The sequence below is a fragment of the Gavia stellata genome, chromosome 1, assembly GCF_030936135.1.
Source record: "Gavia stellata isolate bGavSte3 chromosome 1, bGavSte3.hap2, whole genome shotgun sequence".
Classification (NCBI taxonomy): domain Eukaryota; kingdom Metazoa; phylum Chordata; class Aves; order Gaviiformes; family Gaviidae; genus Gavia; species Gavia stellata.
In genome coordinates this window covers 83248219-83269344 of record NC_082594.1, presented here as the reverse complement: position 1 = coordinate 83269344, position 21126 = coordinate 83248219, and the positions used below count along the sequence as shown (strand labels likewise).

The 21126-nt window shown below is 36.5% G+C and overlaps 1 protein-coding gene across 1 annotated transcript in view; it reads right to left on the bottom strand.

Annotated features, from left to right (window-relative positions):
- The window catches only part of OFD1 (OFD1 centriole and centriolar satellite protein), a 35531-nt gene that overhangs the window by 13683 nt on the left and 722 nt on the right, over positions 1 to 21126 (bottom strand). Inside the window, exons 3-16 of the mRNA XM_059825776.1 lie at positions 18764 to 18964; positions 17849 to 17917; positions 17737 to 17764; positions 16932 to 17039; positions 16107 to 16243; positions 13823 to 13996; positions 11711 to 11817; positions 10676 to 10795; positions 8122 to 8195; positions 7347 to 7438; positions 7009 to 7198; positions 6214 to 6344; positions 5725 to 5836; positions 3688 to 4299 (exon numbers count right to left, since the gene is read on the bottom strand). Of these exons, the coding sequence (XP_059681759.1) occupies positions 3688 to 4299; positions 5725 to 5836; positions 6214 to 6344; positions 7009 to 7198; positions 7347 to 7438; positions 8122 to 8195; positions 10676 to 10795; positions 11711 to 11817; positions 13823 to 13996; positions 16107 to 16243; positions 16932 to 17039; positions 17737 to 17764; positions 17849 to 17917; positions 18764 to 18964 (2155 nt within the window). The remainder of the gene's footprint in view (positions 1 to 3687; positions 4300 to 5724; positions 5837 to 6213; positions 6345 to 7008; positions 7199 to 7346; positions 7439 to 8121; positions 8196 to 10675; positions 10796 to 11710; positions 11818 to 13822; positions 13997 to 16106; positions 16244 to 16931; positions 17040 to 17736; positions 17765 to 17848; positions 17918 to 18763; positions 18965 to 21126) is intronic.

The window sequence follows — 21126 nt, the reverse complement described above, 5'->3', positions numbered from 1 at the left end:
CACAATTTGTATTAGTCAGTTATTTGTCCCACCACTCCTCAGACAAGGCTAGTTTTTACAATACATGCATAATTGGACTGTGCAGGCACCACCGCTACAAGGCAACTAGCATCCAAATCTACCAGGATTAACATGAACGTTCTTGTACTGGTTATTTTTCTGGGGTTTTTTACCCCTCTTGTATGGCAGCTCTCTTCTACAAGCCTTCACCATCATAAACTTACTCTTCACAAAGCCTATGATTATTATCACCCCATAATACATCCATGTTCCCCACAAACTGCAGCCCCTCTGCGAAACACCAAATAATTTCTCCTAAGCTGAGCATTAAAGAAAGCAGTTATGGACCCAGATTTCAAGCTAGGAATGTGCTTACTAGCCAGCAAAAGATAATGCTTAAGGTCTCCCAAAGGCTATTCTTCATTAGGAAAGTTAACCTGGAGGTTTCATTTTCTACAGATTTCTTAAAATGGGTGATGAAGCAAAGAATAAAGTCTTTGAAGATTTTATCCTCTTATCAACAGCTGTAAAGTTATCAGGGAAGGAAAACAGACAGACAGTATGACTAGAGAAAACTTGAGACTCCTAGGAAATCAGGGTAAAAAACAAAGCCCCCACATTAAAAAGGCTTTTAATGAAACTTGCGAAGTCCAGCACTTTGCTTAAATTTTGCTTTGCAATCTTAATTTTCCTTTCCTGTGCAGATGCAGAGGTCTTTCATTACTAGACTATGAATTATTATTTTTTTCCACAATATTTGTTATTCACTCAGTAAGCAGGTACTGTTGTTTTTCTTCTCTTTATTGACCAAATAACTTTTACTGTAGCCAGTGCTAATTTGGCTCAAGAGACAGAGGAAAAGCCATTATTAACACACCAATACCTGAAGTTCTTTCAGGTGGCTGTACAGAAGTGCACCCCATTCATGGTGCACATCACACTGCAGAAGTCAGGATGCTTCAGTCCAAGGTTGCCCATGGATTTTTATCTCCAGACAGCCCCTATGCCCATGCAACACAGACAAACACCCTCTAAGGAAGCTGAGCACTAACAGAACGGAACCCAGCAGTTACATTGTACTTGTGTATCAGCAGTACCTGTTTGTGGTGGGCACCCTCAGCCCACCCACATACGATCTTTTATAAAATGACCTGTCAAATTTTCCTATGCAGAACAAATGGACCAGAACAGCACATAGTACTTACCGCACACACCTCCTCGGCATTACACATACTGCAGGGTAGGACACAGGTAGCACGCCAGACATCTCAAATGGTAATTACTACAAGCTACTACTATTTAGAAATTATCCAGGATTGAACTTACTGTTTTTCTACTAAAAGACAAATAGCTGAGGTCTTTGGCTCACAGTATGCTGTCTGCAAGACTTAACAACCTTGCTCTTTCTCATCAGAAGGTATGAAGTTTGGTCAAGTAATGATCAAGGTGAAAAGTACTGATCAAGTAATAGGGAGCATGGGTCAGAAGGCAATCCAGTTTGTTTTTTTTTCCTCAGTAACTACTTTTTGATGCATGTTTCTGTCCACAGATTGGAGACAGTAAGCAGGGGAAAACAGAAAAGGACTTTGTCCTACTTTTAGTTGCTCTTAAAGAAATGGGCTTACTCCTTCCCAGTAGAAAGACAAAGCCTGAAAGACGTCCAACATGCATGGGCTTGGGAAGGAAAACAGTCAAATACATGAGATAATTTAAAGGAAGAGAGAAAACTGCATACCATTTCACTAGCAGACTACGCAGTAAAACAGCTGCTAGATCTGCCAACTGCAAGTATTTTACAGGAGGACACGCTTCTTCCTTTCATCCTTCGAACACAGTTTGCTGACAACTGAGCTGCAGTTTGTCCTTACGTGAGTTGACTGTGGTATACCTCACTTAGAGGAAAATCAAATCTCAGACTCACATGCATGATATCTTTTACCTCTTAAAATTTATTCTGACTGTTCAGACTGGCATCTTCAACAGCACTGAACAGCTCCATGGAAGCTTCCAGAATGACTTATGGTTCTCTAGCAAAGACACATCTGGTGCTTCAGCCATCTCTAGCACGAAGGATAACATACATACCAGTATAAAAGCAGTCCTCAGAAGACTCCTGAAACAGAGCTGACCTATCAGTGGGGAAACAATCTAACTGGAAACAGATAAATCACTCCACAGCACATTAGCACTGAAGCTACAGCGCTTGCTGCGGCAAGTACCTCATCAGTTCACATTGAGAATGTATCATCTAGCTGTAACCCCATTTCCTACACTACATACCATTCAATTTCTGTAACACCTAAGTCAGGTAATACCCTCCTTTGTTATTCAACTCTTATCCCTCTCCAGAACAAGTCAGTCTTGTGCATTAAGCACAGAAGAGATCCAATGGAAAAAAAATAGATGAGCCGTCATATAACAAGCTTCTGACAGGTACAAAGACAGAAAGGATTGTTAAGGTTATGCACACAACTTTGACATTTCCTAATTTTACAACAAAACCCTACTTTTATGAAAGGTTTTTTTGTGTGTGCACTATTAAATGAGTCGTCTGTAAGTAGTTTATACCCAAGCTGACAGAGAAAAGTTAAAAGATTGATTTGGAAGTTGAAGTTTTCAAATATGTTTTCAGTAACAGAGCGTGAAATTCTACATGCAGAAACACAGAGACAGCCACAATAGATCAGGCTGTTTGTAGCATGTTTCTAACAGTGCCCATTACTGAACAAAACAAAACTAAAATTCAAAAAGCAGAATACTTGTATCTTAGTTCTGGCAACATCCGCCCCAACCTTTTGTCAATCAATACTTGGGCCCTCCTGACAGGGAAGTTTTATTCCTGCATCTACACTTGTTGCCATAGAAGCAATAAATTCCACAACTTCCTCATGGTAGGAAAAAATACTTCCTTCTCTTTCCTTTCAATTGCACAGAATTCTAGTGTCTGTGAAGCAGTGATTAATTCATCCCTTCTCACCTTCTCCACACCACTCATTGCTTTCCAGAATTCCCACAGCCCACCTCAGCCAACTCTTTTCCAAACTAAGCTATTTCGCTTGCTTTTCTGAGTACTGCCCCTTTAAAAAAAACTACTAAGTAATTATTAGACACTGTGAAATTAATAGCAAATTATAATTTTACAATCATGACCAAACACTGATACCCTCCCCCTCACAAATGCTCAGGAATATTTGATAAAGATGTCACAGCAAAAAGAACAAACAAAAACAAATCTGGACCTTTCAGATGGGAAAACTCAATTTAAGAGAAGCCACATGTTAACTACAATAGCTAAATGAAAAGATAGGAATAGAGAGGGAGGGTTATTAAAACTAGCAAATTACAATTCATGTTGCAAAGTAGTTATACTTAATAGTAGCTTTTGAATTAAACTCTGCATGTCATAAAGTTACACCTGTAGTGAATTACATGGCATAGTCTTCTCTTTAAAGCTACCTGAACTAAACGCAGTATGTTTAGCCTCCCTCAATGTACTTCTCCAGTACTTGTTTCCATGAAGAAGCAATACTCCAAGCAGCTAGCATATTTTGTTTCTGACTTCTCCTGCGTCTTAGCAAACAGCAAATGAGTGAAAGACTATCACTGCTAAACCTTTCTCTTCCCATAGCGCAAAAGGAACGCTAAGTAAAAGTCCAATAGCACATCACATTAATATTCATGACTTACCATCTGAAATTTTCTTGTTACTGAGATCTCTTTCCAATTTGGAAACAGGAGTAGAAGAAAGGCGTCTTGAAGACGACACTCCTCTGTGTGGAGACATTAAGGGATTTTTAAAGGCATCAGCCTGCCCTGTTTTTTTGATGTATTTTTCACCTCTTGGACTGCTCAGGGGGGAATGCTGGGAGCTGGGATTATCCTCTAGAAGTTCGTGCTGGGTAGTCAAGGGGGGTCTACTACTAGCACACTGTAGAAGTAAAGGGGACTGCATCTTTCTCGGTGTTCTGCTTGCAGCCGCACCCTGCATGACTCTGTGTTGGTAGTTCCTGTAGGCTTCTTCCAAATACTCTGCCTCTTTTTCTAGTTCTTTTATTCTAGCCCGGGTTTGCGCCATACACTCCAGGTCAGAATCCGGAGAAGCACTGTGTGGCTGTAACTGCTGACGATAGCCAGATCTTGGCACAGCATTTACCTTCATCACATCGGTCATAACCTGATTCTTCAGGAACGCGCTATCCACATAAATATCATGAGGTACAATTCTGTCACCAGTGAAGTCAAGGACAGAGCGATCGACAAGCGAAGGCTTTGGATTCCGATACACTTCATTTTCCAGAGCTAAATGATAGCAAGAGAAAGTGAGTGACAGTAAAGAGTGAGAGAGGGGAATCCATAATGAAACAGAAACAGTAAACCACGGCATTAAATTCCAATTTGATCAAAATTATTTTAACGTGGAATTGGCTTAAATTTTGAGAATTTAATGGCTTGATTTAAATGTATTTTTAATGTACCTGCATAGCTGCAAATTATCACTGATATTTTTTTAATATATAATCCTTCCATGTAAAACTACCTGAATTATGTACTCTACAATGTTATGTCTTAAATTACGTTTAAAGAAATAAGTAAATATTAAAACATCACCACTTTGGACACATTATATCCAATCATGCTGTTAAAGGGTGAGGGACACAGGGCAGGCCATAAGTCATAACAGTTTCTTTCTATGTAGATCAAAAAAGAAATTAGGAGAAAAACAACACAGCACATAGATAATGTTGCTGGTTTTTTAAAAAGAAAAGTACTTCTCCAAAATTGTCAGTTAAATTGAATGTTTTAGGGCTGCCTGCTTCCTGGCTTGCACTTGTATGCTTCAGCAAGCCCAAAAGACCAATCTATAGGGCTGTATCTTTCTCAGCAAAATGACAACCTTGTTTTAATTCTACATCTTCAATGACATCCTTAACTCTGATGCAAAATAAAAGTCCATGCAGTACTTTCAGTCATTTACTTAAAATATACATTTGCTGTTTTGACACTAAAAAATTTCCAATTCCAAATGGTACCGATACTCGTACCATATATGAAAATGTACATATTGGTCTAATGAATAATATAAAGTATTGCACATACTGCACTATGGTGCAACACACGCTGTATGTAATCAATAATCGTTGCAGAATTCAATCCCAAACCTTTTATTTATCATACTTGATGTTAGCAATTTGACAGGCATCTTTAGAACTACATTTCTTCAGCAGGCTGAATTGCCTTATCCAAGTGTCTCTCTCTAATTCCCATATGAGGTGCTTAAGTTATTAGCCTCAACAACAACTGTTTAAAAGTTAGATTTAAATTTGTGAGGTACGCAATACAATTTCAAACTGATTATTCTTGTTATGAACACTCAAGAATCAAAATGCATTAAAACACAACTTACCTCCTGGAAAACAGTGATTATGTTATTACCAAACATTAATGTCTACATACTGAGGAAAAACAGAGAATAAAAACATGCAAGTATTCATGAAGGAATGTTTTCCCTTCCTCCTATATGTTTGTTTTCTGAAAGGAAGCTAAGTTGTAATCAGTCTGCTTTTTAAATTGGGCTTTTAAATAGATTTTGATTGTAAACTTGAAATCTACTCACTGGTGGTATATTAGTTCTATGCAATGGCAGCTTTTTTAAGCTTCTGGAAATTCTTACACTGGTTAGATAACTGAACTTCATAAAGGACTGCTCTGGTGTAAAATACAAACCTGTCTGTGTTTGTTTCACTTGCAGTTTCAGTTCTTCAACCTGCACATTTAACTTCCTGACAGTAGCTTTGGAGTCCAACAGTTGGGTCTTTAACTGGGCACAACGCTCAACCTTTTGGAGATAGAGAGAAAAACAAAAAACAGCATAATTCAAACAAAAAGAAGAATCTCAACGGGCTGAATACTTGTTTCTAAATGTTTTTCAGGTCCAGCCAAACCATATACACATAGTATCCTACTGAAAGTCAGTGCTGACAACTTACTGACTTGGAAAGACTTACTCCTGTTATGTTGGTTTGGGTTTTTTTGGTCTTTTTTTTTTTGATGTTGTGTTGTTTTGTTTTCTTTAGAGTCATTTACATAAAACCAAGCAGAATACAAACAATCCCCATAACTACACAATAAACAGCCTGCACAGGTACATAGATAAACGTGAACAAGATGACAGGAAGAAGAAAGGATTCAAATTATTTAGAAAAAATAATTTACCTCACTTTGTAGCTGCTTTTCCAAAATCTGCCTATGACTTTCAAATTCATCCAGCGCCAGCTTCCTAGAATGTTCCACTCTCCTCAGCTCCACTTGGCAGGCCAGATGCTCCGCCGAGGGCTGGGACAGCTCTACCCAGAAGGAGAAATACTAGACACTCAGCCATAGAATAATGAGTGTGCACTTTTCTACATGATACCCCTTCAAAATGTAAAGCTGATTTGATTTTAGGAACATAGCAAGGCTTTGTTTGAATAAAGTACTTAGGGATTTTCTTCTTCCTTTTACAAAGGACAGAAATTTTTGTTGGCACAGTCATTTAAGAACTAGACCCAGTCTGTTCTATTCTGGAAGAAAAATACATATCCCTACCTTACATACCTGGGTGTACGTCTGTACTCTCCCGTAATCTCAAATGCACATTAAAAATACTTGGCATTTTATAACTACAGTCAGGCAAGCACTTAAAAATAATAATGTAATGTTCTTTTACCATTATTAACCATATTAATGCTATGGTTAGAAATATTGCACTGCTTTTTCTGAAGGGTGAAAGGGATATTCTTCATATTATTATAGCTACCACTTAATTCAGGATTTCTACTATACAGACATATTAAAGAAAATAAACTTATAATGTCAAGGACTGTTTCATTTTACACAAACATTAGGTAGAGTTTAATGCAAACTACTAGTAAACATAATACAAAGATTGTATTTTAATGAAAATTTATTTCTAAACAAATACTTGTAGGGAAACATAAACAAGAAAATTACTAAATCATTCACACTGACTGTCTCGAAGATGCTGGTTCTCACTGCGAGTCTCATCCAACTGTTGCCTAAGTAGTTTATTCTGCACTTGGAGCTCCAATTTCTCCTCCTTTAGCAAAGGATAGTCTGATACCTCTTTCAGTTTTTCTGTCAACAACTGATTCTGTTTATTTACTAACAGAACCTGGGCCTTCACTGACTCCAAATCCAGCTGCAGATAAAGAACAGTTTAGAAGCTTATAAACTGCTGTACTACTTAATTATTTTTATTTCACATTTTCTGTTTATTTTTTTTAAATTTCCCTCCCTCAAATGCACTGATTAGAACACAGCTTCTTTAAATTCATGTTTACAATTACCTCAAGCTCTTTTGTGCGTGATATAGCTTGCTTCAGTTCCTCCTTTTTTGAATTAACAGCAATGGCTTCTTCATGCAAAACCATAGCTTTCTCTGCAGGGAAGATTACAAATGCTGAATTAAAATTTAGAGTATTACAGTAAAAAACTGTATCAGCAAAAAACAGTTTAAGCTGCTAAGCACAGCATTCAGTTTAATCCAAGACATAAAAATGACTGAATGTCATACACACAGCTTCAAAATTAAGTAAATAACACTGTCTGTATATATACATATGCATACATATACTCCTTTAGAATTCAGTAAATCAAATTCATACGCACATGATATATCATTCTTTCACATGTCCCTAACTTGAAAGTCTAAATATGTTATCTGTCCCAGCGCTCTTTCTCAAGCCCCAGTTAAACATCTTGTGCACAATAAATGTAGAAACTGGCAACCATTCAAGGGTATGGTACCAGACTGTACCAGAGTTCAATTAGAGAATGAATGAGCTAGTAGGACTTCAGAAGGAGATGGGAACTGAAAGAGCGAAAGGCTTTGTAGCCTCTGTACGAAGCAGCAGCTCACAGTTCCCACTGTGTTCTGAACAGCAAGGAATTGCTGACCTGTCACGGGATCCTGCTACATGTTTTCAAAATCTATTTTGATGGCTTTTCTGTCACTTACACCACCGTTACAGAAGACCGTGACTGTTTAGTAACAACAGTGTTTTGATACCTGTTAGTAAAAGCTCTAAACAGCTACTTTATTAATCTCAGAGACATGGTTACCTTTATTTTTTTTCTCATCTTCAGTAACTTTATTGGTTCTGGCTATGTATTCTTCTTTTAATTCAAGCTGATATCTAGAAGTAAAAAGAATGATGTATTTCAAAGTATGCATGTGCGCACATGCGCGTGCATTTGTGTGAATTCCAGTCTTTTCCAGACTAAACTATAATCACACAATTATTTGTTGACAAAATTACTTATTGCAGAGCCACTGAAACAGTTGGAAAGGGCCCTGCCAATTGCCTCATTCAACCACCTGCTCAAAAAGCAAGACTACCGCCAACTCCAGATCAGGTCAGCTGTGGCTCTTCTTAGCCAACTCTTGAAAACTTCAAAGGATGTACATTCCACCACCTCCCTGGATGACCTATGCCAATGCCACACTACCACCCCAGTAAAAATTTTTTTCCCCATGTCCAAGCTGAACCTCCAAAGCCACAATTTATGGCCCCTGCCATATGAACTCAGAGGTCACGTCTAATAGTCTCATAACTATTTTGACAGACCTTTACTAGGCCCTCTCCAGTTTCTTCATGACTTTCTTGACTTGAGGAGCCCAAACCTGGGCATGATATTCCTAGCACAGCCTTCACCAATACCTGAAGGGGATAATAACTTCCCCGAGTCTGTTGGCCGTGCTACTACTAATGTCACCCATCATGCTGTTTGCCTTATTTGCCAGAGCGTGCTGCTGGCTCATAGTCAACCTGGCATTCACTGTAACTCCCATGTCCTTCTCAAACACAGCTACTTGGTCAATTCCTTTTCCCCATTTATGCTACTTCATAGGGATATTCTGCCCCAAGCACAGAACTTTGTGGTTCTCCTTGTTAAAATTCCTAAGATTTATGTTGACACATTCCACAGGTTTATCAAAGTCTGCCTGAATTGAAACTCTGCCATTTGTTGTGGAAGCCATTCCCCTTAATTAAGCCTCATGTTCAAAGTTATTGAGGATGCCCTGTGTCAACATCCAGATCATGGATGAAGGTGTTGGACAGTCTGGGTCCCAGTACCAGCCCTAAGGGTTCTCTGGTCGTCATCGGCCACCAGCTAGACACTGAACACTGCCCAGGTACACCACTATTTACAGCCCAGCAGTCATCCAGCTTTACCATTCAATTTTACTGGAATCTATAGGAGCTAAGAAGACTCAGCCTTTTGCATGATTGGGACACAGATTATAAATGTTTTCAGATATTGCCATATCCATCCTCCTGCATTTTTGCAAATGGTCCAGACCCCTCAGATCATTCTCCCAATTGTGGCATTTAATGTTTACCGTAGAAATAAAAAAGGATTCCTTTCTAACAAGCATCGTTATTTCTATACAATGAATAGTAGCTCTTCGCTACTTTTCATCAAGAATTTGGGACAACAGGACATGGATTTTATCTTTCTGAGCATTTGCAGCATGTCTAAAATATTTTGTATGTTGTTAAAATATGCTAAGCAGCAGTTCATCCTTAAAATAACCTGCTTCTCCTCATGAACCAAAAGCACTTTACAAGCATTATTTGTAACTAGTTGTTATGGACTAGGTAAAATAAGATACCAAGGTGGGTCAATTAGTTGCATTTCACTGTTCTCTGAAAAAACCTTTAAATCTACTCAACTTCAGCTGAGGCATCATTCTTAGCAAAACCTACTCTTTACATCTTTCCTCTGTAATTTAAATAAAGACATGCTAACACAGATAATACTCACTGTTCACTGGCTTGCAATAAAAAGTAATGATACATCAGTCATTTGGTTTAACTGCCTAACTGGAAGACCGGTTCATGCCATCAAATACACACGAGTAATAACATACTGAGAGCACCTGCCTGCACTGAAGCATTAAGTAACTCTTCAAGTGACCAAAGCACTCCAAGAAAGTACAATAGCAAAGTTAGGATATACCCACTGCAACACCTCAAAAGCAGTCACAGATGATGTCTTTCCCTTTCAAAGGGAACTCCTAGGCAAATTCTTTGAAACCATGTTCAAGCAGATGGTAGTCAATAAAAGAGGGGGGTCTATAACAGAGAATCCCTCTCCAAAAATGGGGAGGGGTTAAGGTAAGAGCCAATCTATCTGTACAATGGGCTAGTGTGTCTCTCATCCACTTACCAAGAAACCTGTAACATCTCTTTAATGCTAATTTCCCCTCCATGACTCTTCTGTGTTTGTAAAATGGTCAGTGCTTTTAATCGTGGTCAAAGGAAGTCACTAACACTGCTTTTCACATCCTCTTGTCTAAACATACAACTAATGTCACCTCTCTTTCCCAGATAACAATACAGAATTAAAACTAAAACAATAATATAACCTATAATCAAAAGCGAATTACTTTCTATAGCAAGCTTTTTCCGAACCTGACAAAACATTTTGTCTCACTAGAAAAGAGCTAAGCAATAAGGTAAAGAATTCAAGCTGATTAAACCAAAAACATGAGTGCACATTTTCAAAGTCCTTGCTTTGTTACACTTTTCAAACAAAATCCTATATAATTTATTATTCTGTTTTCATAGGAAGTAGTATGTGTCCTATTAAGGATAAAAGAAAAATTTACTTTAAGAGTTCCGTCTTAAGCTTTTGGTCATATGTCTCCTCTATGCTCTTCACAGCAACCTCCCGACGTCGAAGTGCATCATCAATAGCTTTATTTTTCTCTTCCTGAAGTTTCTGAGTTCTGAAATACCCATAAATATACAGACAATGACCAGTTATAAAGCCAAAACTTTAGGGTTTGGGGTTTTTTTTAAGTAACATCTAGAGACATCAAAGGGTAATGTGCTTGCTTGGAACACTGTAGCAATTGAAAATTATGATCAGAATCTGTCACTGTAATTCATTAAGAACAAGGAGATGTGACACAAACTAAATTGCCCTATTTAAAATCCAGTACCAATCAATTATGCAGCTATCCCAGGATAACACTAGCGCAGTTTCCCACACCAGAAAGCCTTCAAAGGAGATAGTGCTGAACATACTACTCTATCAGCACCCTCTGCTGGCTTCTTAAAAAAAAAAAAACAACACGTTTTTATTAGCGGGATACTCATTCTGCTATAAAAAGCAGATGCCAAAGTAATGACGTTAAGTAGTATTGAGAACCTGGCTAAAAATGGTTTCGTTATTTTTTTGTTTAACCAAAGAAAACTCATCCTACTAAGGACAAGTTGCAAAAAAAAAACCAAAACAGGACTAAAGAAGCAAAATATCATATACATGCCTTATGAGTTTTAGGATTACATACCATGGTGTTTGGTGGTGGGTTTTTTTGTTTGTTTTGTTTTTTGGGGGTTTTTTGTTTTTTGTTTTTTTAATTTAAGCATTTCAAAGCAAACATCTGATTCCTTGCCTCCAAAGTGATGCTGCACTCTTTTGGTTGGATAAGGAGCAATACAAAAACCCCCAAACTTCTTTTTGTATAGGGTATCCCTGCTAATAGAGACAGTATACAATACTGCTCAAAATGCAAAACACAACTTATGCGATATATAATCTATTTCAACATCAAAGAAGCAGCAACAGCTTGAAACATGCTTTCCAGAAAAAGGACAACAACATCATTTAGCATTGTATATGCTCTTCAGCAACTTACACTTCAAATGCCTCAATTCTTTGCTTCAGTTCCGCCTCTCTGGTCCTTATGACTTCAATATCTTTCAGCAGACTTTGTCTCTGAGCATATACTTCTTTTGCTTCTATCTGAATCACAAGATATTACTTCTAGTTTTACTTCACACTTTATACAGTATCTACTATTCAACACATCCAAACTTTCAAGGATCTTCTTTAGTAATTTGTCTCAGCCCAATAAATATTCATATAGTCATAATTTGAAATAATATCCAGAAATTATTTATTTTTATTCCCCTTCTCCTTTTACTCTGAGTAAAAATGTTTTAGATGGAGTCACTGCCGGCTACCTGTAAATGCTTTTCTTTTAAGAAATGGCACTGATTAAAACTTATGTAAAAGGAAAAATTGTTTTAAAAAATTACAGAATAAACACATTCAAACATCTGAATTTTTTTAACAAACAATAGTTTTGTAGGTTCTTCATAAAAACAAAATTGAAAAAACAAACGCCAAAAGCCTCTGATAAAACATGATTTAAAACTGAAACTGAGTCAACCAGCAGCCTTTCCGTTTTTTCTGTTTAACTTATAAAAATCAAACAAATTGTAAAAGGAATCCTCCAAGCGATGAACATGCTAATACCAAAAGTCACATATCATCTTATTAATAAAAAACAGCTTTTCTTGTTATTAAGCACACAAGGCATTATTTATCTCCAAAGAAAATAGTAAGTGCCTAAGAAGAAAAAAAATTACTATTTTGCCCTATGGGTGCTCATATCAAGTTTGCAAGTCATGTGCACTTGACAGTGCTGAAAGACTTAGCCGCTGATCCCCATCCAAAAAATAGAGCAGTTTGTCAAGCCATATTTACTGGGCATAAAGTTATCTTAGTAAAGGGTTAAATGACCTTCTTCCACCTTTAATGCAAACATACTTCAACTCAGTAGAGATTCTGGTCTCTGCCCAGGTAATTGAAGCATACGCTTTTCAGTGAGTGCAGAAGGTGACATGAGCAACTAAATATCCATATATAATGCGTGACAGATATGCTGATCTAGTCAAACTTTTTTTTTTTTTTAATTACTGAATTAAATTTCTTGCCTACAGAAAAAAAAATGATAGCATAAAATAGATGTTTTTCTTGTAAGCTTCTAAGGACATAACCATGAAAGAGTTTTATAGAGTAGTAATAAAATTTCAGATTGGAAAGAAATCAACAGTAGAGACCTGTATGATTGCTTTGTTAACCAACATCACATGGTCTCAGGGAGGGGGGAAAAAACCCCAAACACCAAGCCCAAACAAAAACAAAAAACAAACACACTCCCACCCTCCCCCAACAAAAAGTCCCCCACCACACCAGAGCAGAGAGGTGGTGAGATAAGATTTGGATAAGAAGGTCTACTGCAGACAGCAAGGGGGTGGCTGGGCAAACAGGCAACAGAACAGCAAGCAAACTACTCTTCCAAAAACTGAAAGGTAATAGAGATCGGGGGAAGCAATTTAGAACTACATACAAATTACTGTGTGCTGCAGTAACTATTACTACTCTGGCAAAACACCAAGAGTTAACAGCCCAAAGGAGTAATTCATAAAGAAAAAAAGTGTTCAAAGAAATTAAGCAAGATGTTAGTTTATAGTAAAGGCAGTGGCTATTAATAATATTCAACATACAAAGACATACAGAAATGGCATATCTGTACCATACAGACTATATATTTCATTTAGTTTAGAGTCATTCTTAGCAATTGGAAGAATTTATACTATAACTAAAAGCTACATTCTAGAAACAGAAAAGTGAAAAAACGTATCAAGTTTCTGTTAAAAAAATCTCAGTGATCTGAATTCAGCAGTTATTAAAACAGATTAAGAAGTATTTATTACATTTAAATCCTTCAATCCTAGCTTACAGAACAGTTCCTTTCCTAGTCAGCTCTACTTGGATATTTACCCATACTCACTCTTGCAGTTGCTAAATGCATTCCCCTACTTATGAGAACAGAAGTAAATTAAAAGTTTTCATTCATAAGCCAATTAAGATCTGAAGGTAAATCTCCCAAAAAAACAGTTTAATCAACTCACTGAATAATTTTGTACTAGATTAACAAAAAAAATATTTGGAACTTTACCTCTTGTTGTTTTTGAAGCCTCTCAATAGCATTCTTTTCACGAGAAATCAAGGCTTCAGACTTTGCTTGATGTGTCCTGTCTAACTCACGGCGTAGCTCAGAGATTTCTTTCTGGGTCTGTACTTTTTCCTCCATTTTAATCTTTGCTATTTCAACTTCTTTAAAATGTTCCAGCTTTTACATAAAGGAGGAAGACATGGTTAAGTAGGGCCATCTTCAAATCAACAAAAACAATCCCTCCTCAGGCAATTCTAAATTTCCCTTAGAAATTCCTGTTAGGAAATACATGATAGCTCAATGAAATTAAATTAGTGTGATAAAATTATCTTAGCAGCACATAGTATTTGCACGTCATACTTTGGGATGCCAGATAAATGCATGAAAACTAATAGCTTTAGACAAGAGCAAAACGCAGGCCTATGAAGAACACACTGCAGGAGTGATAGTCTGTTTGCAATTAAGGAATGGCCACACTCTTGAATTCCTCCTCTGACACTGTCTCTATTCTTATCTCTTTACCAAAGAACCAGTTTTGACTGGTGATGCAAGAAATGGCAGAAGACGACCCGCCCTGAATCATTCAGGAGCAACAGAAATTCATCTGGACACAAAAAAAGTGCCGAACGTGTAAAAAAAATGCAGAACATGTAACTCCACATGAAGAGGGTTACAAAGTCTTGACTCTCACAACTCGCACAACTGAAAAAAAAGTAAATGCATACAAACAGGATAGTATGCAACTTGCAACTGCACAGAAGAATCGTAGGGAACATGCCTCCATACAATGTGTGAAGTGCAATATATGCAAGAACAAACAGGCAGTGTTATAAAGAATTATAATAAAGATTTGGAAGAAAATGGAAAGCAAGCGTACCAGAAAAAAAGTGAGAAAAAATGAGCAAAAGAATAAAAAAAGAATGATAGAACTGTGAGACTGAAAAAAACAAGGAGGTTAAAGAGAGGGAGAAAAGTACAGTAGGAATGTCTGAGAAAGGAATTCAGGTCTGCAGGCATAAATTTTGTGAAAAATGAAAGAAACGGTGAGACAGTACAGCATCACTCGTACATACATAAATTGGATTAGAAATGTCTTACATTAATTCACGCCACATTGCTAAGGAATCCATGTAAAGTTAATTGAATTTAGAAGTGATTTATATCTGCTTAAGATTCCAATCTCCTTTGTCGCAACTGCTTTGCTTAAACTGAGACAAACTTAACAACACACAAATTAACATATTTTACATACTAAAAAGACAATGCCCGTTGGGGAATGAAGACTAAATAAAAAAAAAGAAGGTAAAATACACTGGCAGTTTTAACTCTCCGTCCTTCTACTTGTCTAGCTGAATAAATATGACTAAACTGATTTCCTCAGTTTATATGCAGATGAATGCCTTTAAAAGTGTGTCTAAGAATTCTAACTGATTATCAGATCATCATTTTTGTATCCAAATAAACTATTGAACTTGACAGAAATTCATGGAAAAAACCCATATTTAAATCAACTACAGTTAATTTAAATTTTTCTATCCAATTAAACTGTTGATCTTGACAGAACTTTATGGTCCACCACCCCACCCCCCCCGTATTTAAATTAACTGCAGTATACTATCTCTGCTCCGTTTTTCAGACATAAGGATTATCGACAGATTATGTGACAAAAAAATCCTCATTTTATTCCCAAAATGAAGGAAAAGTCTTTAAAAGAGCTGTCTTCAATTATAGGAAGAAAAAAAGACAGAAATAATTCATAATATTGTCTGTTATGATTTTAGTGTGTCTGTGTAATGTTTTGAAATAGTATGCAAATACTCATCAGCATTAAAAATTAACTCAACCACCTGTCAAGCTACACAGCAGCAATTCACACCTCTCAGTTGCTATGCATTATATTGAACTTAAAGATTCAAAATCTTAACTGGGAAGGAAAATTAACAGTACGACTAAGCAGAGTAAACATTTCTCCATAAAACAAAATAATCAAAAGAGCAAATAAAATTTACCAAATTAAGACAATCAAAATAAGAAAAAGTTGTGTTACAAATTAACATCAGAATAAGAAGCTTAACATTCTGTGCACATTTAGCAAAAAAGGGAAATGGAAAATATACACTTTAAATCATCAAATTAACAATTGGTATTGGATTAACTTAGCCTTTTGTGTTTGTTGTAACTCACTATTAGATCTTTTCTTTCAATTTACCTTAAGCATTAAAAGTTTGTAACATGCAAAGTCAAAATTAACGGAAGTCTCCCTCAAATTCAATGACCAGAGTTATACCTTTTGATACATTTCTGCTTGAAGCTGCTTCTCTATTTCTTTTCTGTATTCATGAAGTTTTACTTCTAAAGATTCGTATTTCTGATGCTGGGGATAAGAGTCTGCAAACTGTTCATCAATCAGCTGAAGCTTCTCAGCTACAAAAAAAGCAACATATCCATCATAATTTAAAAATAGTCACCACAGTTATCCTATCAAAGTTCCTGCAGGAACCTGTCTCTCTGTAGGAAGTTCCTTAGTTTACCTAAGTAGCACTGTCATAGAAAGACCTGTGTGGTACAAAAGCAGAAGCAGCACAGAAATGCCATTTATCTGCTCTACGCCACACAACATATACCTAGGAGGAGGCACTTAGCTGTTCAGGCGTTATTTGTGGTATTACATAGTCATTCATCCTCTTCATCATGGATGGACAAGCATTTTCTCTTGCATGCAACTTTTAGTTTTTTTGTATTACTGATAGCATGAATATTCTAATTCAAGAACTCCCAATCTATGCCTAACTTTCACTGAAACAGTATCATAGAAAGAGAAGCAAGGCATGCATTTAAAATTATGTTTTCCAGAACGTACTTCGGCACATAACATTTACAGTCCATCTAAGATGTTATAGCTCTTAGCTAAATGGCTAAGAAAACACCTGAGTGATAAAACACAATTGTAACAGGACTTCTACCTTATTTTAAGGAAGGTTAGAAAACCAACGTAGTAGTGATAGGTATGACCTTTACTTATTATTACTTCAGGCTGCATTTGAGTAAGTACATACACTTTATTAATCCACACCATTTACCAATATCAAAATATTGGAGAGGTCGCACTTACCAAGGGATTCTCTGTAAGGAGGCACTGAGGTTGTCTGAGTTTCTGTGTCATGAGTTTCCTTACTTAGATGATGCTCTGTAAGTCCGATTAAAATCTGCGTAAGAAAACCTATCAAGACCCAATATATTAGTTATGATTTCACACCAAAACTGAATTTTTGAGCCTGTAATTAATAAAGTCATTTTCCCTGTACAAGAAAACCTATTCAATTTACGGAAAGAACCAAGCATTTAAGTAAAAATCAATACTAGTAAACTATTAAGATTTTTATTATAAGCATATTCCAGTCCATCTCATTCTGCAAAAGCTGTTTCTGAAGATCAAGTTATTTTAGGCTATGCAATATAGCTAGGTTTCATCATGCAGACATAAGAATTATTTCTTATATAAAACAATGGAAAGTCAATTAAATCTTTAACTAGTTTTTTGAAGTACATTATGCAAGCTAATACAGTCCATTATAAACACAAACCAAAATCTGAGCTTGCCAAAGTTAGCGTGAAAAGCTTCCAAATAGCATTACATTTAATACCTGATTACAGATTTTTTTTTCTTATTTCTAATGTTTGTGTCATTTATTTTGTAGGTGAATGTTAACACTTAATCCACCCCACAAATAGGAGTCGAATAATCCCGAAATATAATGTTCATTATCCTGATGTACTGCAAGTTTCAAAATCTTACTGAACCCATATTATTCCATACCAACACACACTCAAGAAATGTAAATTTCTATTGCTCGCATCTTAATAAAAATTAAGTGACACAATTATCCTTGTCTGCATCACGTATAAACATCTTGTACCTTTATTTTCCTTCCGAGTTCCCAAAATCTGTAAGAAATAAAAGATGTTTTAGCCAGTATATTTCATCACAACTGTAATATAAGCTTCTTTTCAAAATCAAAATAACTTTACCAGTGATTTGTAAAGACTGGATTTTGGATTTATCCTCATTAATTGAAGGAGATCTTGCATAGTCCACAGCTTTGGAGAAAAAGAAAAAGGTAAGTTAGAAAAGGTTAACTACTTTAAAAACATTTCAAATATGTAATAGGCACTATTTTACAGTTGTAGCATGGTTTCCATTCAAGATCTACTTATTGCCTTGTAAAACCATTTTCAGACGCCTGCTGTTCTAGTACTACATTTACTTATCTCCATTACCTAAGACATACTGCAGCCAGTGTGTAGTTTTATGACCAACTGAAGCTGTTAAGTTTTGCTTCCTCCCCACCCTGGATACATGTTCTTGCTACTTTCCTTGCCTCTTTTCTTCATTTATCATACAAATCAGATGAACTCATTAACCCAAATGACAACTAACTACTCACCAAGTCAAAAAATTAATTTTTAGTTAGAAACAACTTCACCCTATCACATACTTACAGAGGAGAAACAAAGAGGGCAAGGACTGCTCTTTTCAGCTACAGCTTGTAGTTAAGACAGCTTAAACTGACCATGAACCACACTTTCAGGGAACTGAATGGCCAAATAAGAGGCTAGCTTTAATCAGGATCAGTTCCCCAAGTGGTCTGCCACACAGCCTCGCAAATGGTCATGCCAGACTGTGGCTATGAGTGAAGCAAGTACGAGGTTAAGAGGCTTGTGCTACGTCTTCCCAGCACAAAATCATTAGCTTATTGACAGTTTAAGTTATTCATGAAAATGGCCTTGAATATTGTAAGTCTTCTATGGAGATGATCAGAAGGTGTACTTGCATTTGTATTTCACTATTACAAAAGGGGATTTTTTCAATTCTGTTGGAATATAAACACCCCCCAGAAAGCAAAGCTCCTAGAAGTCTTAGAAGAGCTAAAGTACCGAACTTACCTTCTTCTTCTCTAATCCACTTTCTGGAAAGAAAACAGAAAGTGAATACTCATAGCCACATCTCTGTAGATGATCTGCCACCAAACTGTTGGAAGCTGTGATCAAAAGTGAACTGTCACGATTTGGAACAGCCTGTGGCTGAAGTTCCCCACTTAAAATTGGGTGCATCAGTTCATGGATTAGCTGGTTTCGGAGCTGTGTCTGATACAGAAAAGACATTATGTTCTCAGTTTACATGTTATTCAATGACAGTTTTTATTTTTCAAAATTCATGGTGAGTCTCATTTTCCTTGCACATGTTATATTACAACTTACATTAACAAAAATGGGCAGACTAATTCTGGCAAAATTTAGAAGAGTGCTTGGGACACCGTGCCTTTCTTCAAAACACTCTTAACAGTGGCTACAGTGATCTTTGACCTTCCCTCAAGATGTATCAAATGTAAGACTGAAAAGAAGTATTGTTCTCAGTCGAGAACTCACATAAACTCCACTCCAGTATCCCCAGCTTCATTTTTAGATCACTGCTTTCCTGTTCTCCTTCTCTCTGGCTTAAATAAAGCACGCCCGATGTGGCCTCAATTTCAGGTGTACTTGGAAAACTCACTAGTCCTCTTCTGAGTCTCATACCAAGCTGCCGATGCAATCACAAAAGCAAATGGGAAAATAAAAGGAAATTCAATGTCTTTAGTATCAATTATTTTGTAGGGAAGCAAAATGGTACTACACAAAAAAGCCTACAGGCACTAATAATAATTAAATTGCATTTTTTATTGTTTATTTGCATTCTGTGAGTTACAATAGAGAAAAAAGTAACCTAAAATTAGAAAGTCTCCCTTCTGTAAAAGGAAGAAATAATAATTTTCATTATATAATTATAGAAATTGTTTACTGCATACTAAAAGATCACGACAGTAATAGTGTTTTAAGCTTTCAAGAGCAGGCATGCAACAGTGACAAAGTTCCTTAAAGAAATAGTGTGTTACCAAAAATGGGACAAAATACTAAATGCTTACCAAAACTTAACAAAGCTAGATCATGAGACTAGCCTGATATTTTAGCATGGCTTTCTACAGAAATCAGACAACAGAGAGAAATGAAGACAACTGAAAAAATTGTTTTCCTTAATATATTATTTCTGGACTTGTCCAGTTTCAAGCAACTTTGACAGAGATGAGGTTGTCTCAAAAACAATCAAGACCAGCAACCTCTTATAGGTCTCGTGACAAAGTGCAGGTGGAAAACACAGGGCTAAATCCCTCTCTCTAATATAGGAAAGGAAGGCAGACATCAGTTTTACATGTTGGCCATTCAGCATACCCGTAGCTCCAGATCTGCCCTGCCTCTTACCAGCAAAGGCAGTCAGGTAAGACCACGAGAAAGGTAAGAGTATTCTCATTAGAAGATGTAGGAATGTTTGCAGGAATCCATTAAAAACCCAACTGTATTAATTCTTCAGCTCAGAAAAGCTACAAAATTTTTAATACTATGTATAATCTTCTAGACAAGGAAAAGAGAAGCAGGAAAATGGACTTAAATAGCATGCTACCTGACAGACTATTAGTTAAGTCAAACAAGAGAAGAAATGGCTCAAGCACTGCAAGCTTGGTATGGAAATCACTAAGGGAGAAACAAGGTGTCCTGAATAGGGAATTCTTGGCTATAAGGTTATCAGTGATATTCTTAAAATATAGATCTTGATTATTTTTTTTAACTGTATTGAATTTTGACATAAAAAGCAAGACCTAAAAAAATTATCTGGTGATATACAGATGTGTATAGAAGCATAAAAAGATAAAGATGTCATAAAAAAATGCAATCAGATGATGTTCAAAGACTAGCAAAACTGAAACTGCATTAAATACAACATTTCAGCATTTAAGGCCTGATACTAATTTCTGCTGTAATACAAGGGATTTAGCATTTGGAAAAAGCAAAATGTGGATGTGTCAATAAAACAACTAGCACTAGAAATGTAACATGCCTCAAAAAGAGATATATGCAGCTTTCCACAGACTTTCCCCACAAAAAGAGGGAAGAATTAATACCATTCTAACTTAGGCTGGAAAGCTCACAACAATCATGATCTACTTCCTTAAAAAAAAGGGCTAAAGACTTCAAAGTGATGCAGGCGACTACTGGGATAACCAGCAATGAGACAACTGCACCTTGACTTGCTTAGCATTGTAGAACGGAATGCTGAAGAAAAGGTATGACTGCTGCCTACAAATTCATCAAGAGAAGCAAGAGCTACTTAAACTGAAGTATACTTTCAGCACAAGAAAAAAAGGCCAGAGCAACCGTAAGTAAACCCAGGCTACAAATCAGAAAAAAGTTTCACTCCTGAACACAACTATATTCTA